This window comes from Crocodylus porosus, unplaced genomic scaffold (genome assembly GCF_001723895.1).
Source record: "Crocodylus porosus isolate Cpor-Errol unplaced genomic scaffold, CroPor_comp1, whole genome shotgun sequence".
Classification (NCBI taxonomy): Eukaryota; Metazoa; Chordata; order Crocodylia; family Crocodylidae; genus Crocodylus; species Crocodylus porosus.
In genome coordinates, this window is record NW_017728906.1 from 3786351 (window position 1) to 3791608 (window position 5258).

The 5258-nt window shown below is 40.6% G+C and overlaps 1 protein-coding gene across 1 annotated transcript in view; it reads left to right on the forward strand.

The window, feature by feature from the left end:
* The first annotated feature begins 543 nt into the window (after positions 1-543).
* MYH15 (myosin heavy chain 15) overlaps positions 544-5258 on the forward strand; it is a 70156-nt gene continuing 65441 nt past the window's right edge. The window contains exons 1-2 of the mRNA XM_019528610.1: positions 544-656; positions 3989-4132. Of these exons, the coding sequence (XP_019384155.1) occupies positions 4042-4132 (91 nt within the window). The 5' untranslated portion in view covers positions 544-656; positions 3989-4041. The remainder of the gene's footprint in view (positions 657-3988; positions 4133-5258) is intronic.

Consider the following 5258-nt stretch of genomic DNA (forward strand, 5'->3'; position numbering starts at 1 on the left):
AATTTCTCATAACTAAAGGGTGTTTTTGACCATCTTCATTGTCCTGCTTTTTTCATAGATGATGGAAAATTCCCAAGTCCTGGGCCTTGGCTTGGACTCTGGCACCATGCAAAGAAGAAGGAAGATTGTTTTATGTTTAAGGAAGACTCAGGAGATGTGATTTGAGTTCATGGCTATCCAAAGGCAATATTGTCCTTTGGTCTCCATGTGTACAGAAAATCAAATTCCCCTTTCCATGATTTGTCCTGTAAATCAAAAATATTTACAATTTATTTTCTCAAAAATAACTTGAATAGCTTTTTCTCTCTCTTTTTTAAAGCAACTGCAATTAAATTCTCAGGCACCAGGACAAGTAGTAATTGCCTTTGTTAAAATACCTGCAGTTCAAGACGAGAATTATTTCATGAAGTCATGTAGCAAGAATGGAGTGGACAGGGAAACAACTAAACAGCAAGCCACTCCCTCCAGTCACCAGACCCCTAACCACACATGTATGCTGCAGGAGCATTGGCTCCTTTTCTAGAGTCAGGCTGGTAAATATAGAAACAAAGGAAAACTATGGATGCCTTTAAATCATTATAATCAGTGACCTTGAAGAACAGGTATAAAAGCCTGCATCTAGCAGAATCCTGACAGTTTCCTCTTTACTATTCAGGGTAAGTACCAATCTTTCTTCCTTCGGAGCATATGTATAGCCAACTGTGCTCTTTTGTTTTTTATGTAGCTTGAGAATTTAAAGCTTTGGTAATGATGTCAGTCAACACATAATGGTAAGGTAGCAAATGGTATATGGTAGCAAATTTGTCTTTCTCTGAGAATTTTGGTAGCTGACATTTGCTTGTTCATTTAGCTAACTGGAACTAGTTGAGCCAAGTCATTTATGAAAACTTGAGGTCTCTTGTTATGCTGCTGATTGGAACTCATCAGCTATTATAGTCAAGTCATGCTTTCTATCATCCTTAACATCTCAGCAAGATTATAAATAATGCAGTTCAAATTTTTAAGCAAACCAGCTATCCAAGGCATGTTAAATAGGAACTGAGCCACTATCCTTTGAGAATTGCTGGGTACCACTTCAAATTTACACTAGGCCTGCCTTCATAGCTCCTGCAGATTTTTAAATCAGACTTCACTGGCTCTGTAGCCTAATGGCTCAAGCTGAGAACAAGGAACTGGCAAACTAAATCACCTGCTTTCTAGCTTCGGACCTTCCACTGACTGGTGATTTTGGGCAAGTCACTTAACTTCCTTTTTATGTCATTGAAGAACTAGAAACACTGATTCTCAGGGAAGTTTTCAAGCATACCTCTGGTTTACAAAGTGTTTTGGACCCTGCAAATAAAGGCACTGTTAAAATGCAAGCTATTACTAATATTAGGGTCGGCTGGCTAACAAGTTCCCTAAAGATGGCATCACCCCATCTTTGCTGACAATAATGACTTCAAAACACCGTGTGGATCTTAGCACAGAGAGGTCTTTTCTGCTAATTTTAGCAATGCTTCTCCTTAATAGTATAAAATGCTTAACAGTATAAAACGCTTATCTTCGCTGGCTGGCCATAGATTTATAGTTTCCACTGAAGAAAGAAAGAAAACCTACTTTCATAACTACTTTCACTTCCATGGAGGACAGAAGTACATATAAAGTAAATGGTGTAGAAGTAGCTTGTTTTACAGTTGGGCTTTTGAGACGATTTCCAGAATCTAATTTGCTAATTAAAAAATGGACTCATACGTGCACGTTTATTATGAAATAACTTGTACCTTCCATTACAACTCTGTTTAAAAAATGATTTGATATAGTTTCATAACTCTCTGTAATGCCATGACTGCTTCTATGATTTATCCTTCCACAGTGACAATGTCCCACCAAATTAGATTGTCATGAGGGTTTTGAGTAAAATCTCCACAGGGATTTGCAGGCAGCTCAGATTGACACTGAAGTAATTGTCAGCAATTGAGCCTGGATAGGGAACCTGTCCAGAATGGAACATGTCCAGAAAATTACTTTGAGTTAATGAAGACTTGACTTCATGAGAATCCCATAAAATAAATTAACAAAAAATAACAAAACCTGAAACCAAGCAAGAGCATCCTGAAAAATTATCTTCGGTTATTAGCCTTGGCACAGCATGTAAAGCTGACCAAGTGAATATCTGCAAGAATCAACTATGCAGGCATCAAATACCAATTCATTATGACCTCTTGATCTTAACAAAATAATTCAGAAGACCAATTACATTTGACACACAGGACTGCGGTAGGGGGATTGTTCCTTCCTGGGTTCTTGTTCACATTAGTTCCCCAATTCAACTGGACTTTATACAAGGTAATATAAAAGATATTAATAATGTATCTAACCTTGGTGAAAAGTAAAATGTTTGTATAGGAGAACAAATTCATCACTCCACTTCAGTGAAATTTCACTAAAGATAATTTTGGCCTATTTTTCTAGAGTGTACAACCATTTTAATAGACACTTTGAATGAGATATAGCTGTTAAAGGGCAACGGTTCTTTGCACTGACTAAAGGTGTTTAAGAGGTTCTCACTACATAAATACCAGTGGACTTCAAGTAACACATTTTCTTAGCAACAAAAATAAAGGCATCATGAAGTAATTAAGGGTGTCTATACATGTACACTGAAGCTGCTCTGACACACTGTAATTCAGAGCAGATTCGATGAATTGAGTCTGCTGGAGCATGGTAATTACTGCTCTCCAGCAGACTCCAGCATCACATCCATCTGCACCCCACTGCTAAAAAATAGCAGCAGGGGCACTTTAACTAAAGCTCGTTTGATGAGCTTTAATTAAAGCACTCCGCCACCATTTTTCAGTGCCGGGATACTGATAGACATGATGATTGGGGCACTTTAGAGCTGCTCTAATGAAAATCTGTCCATTCCCCGCCACTTACCCCCCCCACCGAAGCATGTGTTTAAATGCCCTATATGCTTTACAGTATGATGACAGGTTTATGGTAGATATCAGTCTCTTAATCAACTGTATACCACTTGCTGTCTAATTTTCAGCCTGATGGTCATTTCAGTTCTAATGGTTTTGCTTTCATCAGCTTACCACACAACCAAGTTCTTAAATTGTATTTCAAACTATATTCTAAGTGTTATCTTATAGAGTCTAAGACTTTGATCCTTGCACAGTCAACACATTTCCTCAGCTCAGTCTTGCCCCAGCAAAGATTAGAGTTCTCAGCTTCAGAATTTATTGAGCAAATATTTCCATAAAGAAAACCAGGGTAAGTGCAAATGTTTGGCTTTCTGCAGCTTACATTTTTGCCAACAGGTGATACACAAAAATTGGGGTCCTTGACTACAGCTTATAGGTAAAATGATGACTGTAACAGTAGCTAAATAAAACAAAAGCTTGACTACTAGACCAAATCAAGAAAACTGTGAAACAGTTGACATTAAAAGGGCCCTGAACCCTGTTGAACTGACATTCCAAGAAAATACTTACCTAGAAGCATGGGGAGTGTATGTATTAACTCCCTGGAGATGGAATGGGAGTTTCCAAATAACCCTGCCAATGCCCAGGGACTTGGCTAGGAATTAGCTCAATGCTAAGTGATTATGAAAAATCCCAGTCTTAAATGGTCCCTGATTATAAATGACTCTCAAGCAAGGCTGTGTGAATTGCATGAGTTTTCAGATGAAAGAGTTGAAATATTTCCTTGTCTTTTAAATTTGATGTAAAATGATAGCTTATCTTTTGTATTATAAAAAGATGAGACAATTCTCCCAGGCAGAAAAGCATGATTTAGGCCAGGACTATTGAATAGGCAGAATTCAGCTGACTCCAAAGAGCTTGCAAGACTCTTTAGGGTTATTCTAGCCAAGAATCTTTATTTGACATGTTTGCTTTTGTGAAATTATTAGACACTCTTGCTGCCACTTTATTCTGCGTGTTCTGTGTCAGATTTCAGATGTGTTAAGAAACAAGGATATTTTTTGCTTTGTGTTTTGCAGACTAGATCTTCTTCTTCTTTCTTTGGGCCCTGCCACCTTGATAACTTGCCAAGATGATGGACATGTTAGAATTCGGGGAGGCTGCACCCTTCCTCAGGAAGAGTGAGAACGAGCTGATGAAGTTACAAACTGTGGCATTTGAAGGTAAGATATAGTCTCTGTAATTGGCTGGCAACTGCTGCTGGCCTGTTCAACTCTGCAGTCATGGAGAAGTTGGTTAAATTAACCCACATTGAACTCCATGCTACTGCAGCTGTGCAGTTATTGGCCCACGCAAGCCAGGTGAAAGCTCACTCAGGTATTACTACACTGTACTGGAGTATTTGTGTGACTGCAGTGCGTGCAGACCCTTGGCTGGTGAACTCCATGCTTAATTGGATTCACAAATGAGGTGCGTTATGACTAAGCTTTTCAATGTAGCATACACTGAAATATATCTATTTAGACAAGGGGAAAAACAGTACCCTGGTCTAACTAGATGTCTCTATATTTAATCAGCCTCTATATTGCATATCAAGACATATTGTATGATGGATATTACCTAACCTCTCCAGGTTGCCTGTTCCAGTCCTTAATCATTCCCATACTTAGATAAGTGTACATCAGCTTATCAATGACAGCTTATCAATGACAGCCTGTGTATACTGTATCATATTTATCCAAATTCAAGATGACTTTGAATTTAAGATGACCTGCCCCATAAATAGACTTTATAATTTTCCATGTGTAGAATGTAATTGAAGAAAGCCACCTTATATATGTTCCCTTGCTGCTGTGGTGGAGAAAGCAGGAGTAGGGGACCCCGGGCCAGATCCCCACCCTTACTCTCCTGTGCCTGTGTCTATCCCCCTGGGGCTTGCTCCCCTTGATGTCTATCTTCTGCTATGTGCCCCTCTATACTTTCTTGCCCCTTTACACCTGTGTCTGACCCCTGCTTCAGGTCCTCTGTGCCTGTTCCCCCACACACTCCATGCCCACCCTTCCTACCCCTCTTTATCTTCTGCTGCAGCTCTGGTCTGGCTCTGGGGTACTCAGCAGTAGTGGCAGCCCCAGCCCTGGCCTGGCCCCAGTCCTGGTCCAGCCTCTCCTAAGCAGAAGCAGTAGCAGCTCCCAGCTAGGCCAGGCCAGGCCAGGGCTGGAGGGACCAGAGCAGAAGCTAAGGGGGAAGGGGGCAGCTGTGGGGAGGGGGAGTAGGAGGGGGAGCTGCAGTGGGGAGCAGGGGGGCTGAGGGGTGGGCACTCCCTCCCTCACTGCGGGGGCCTCAATCTGC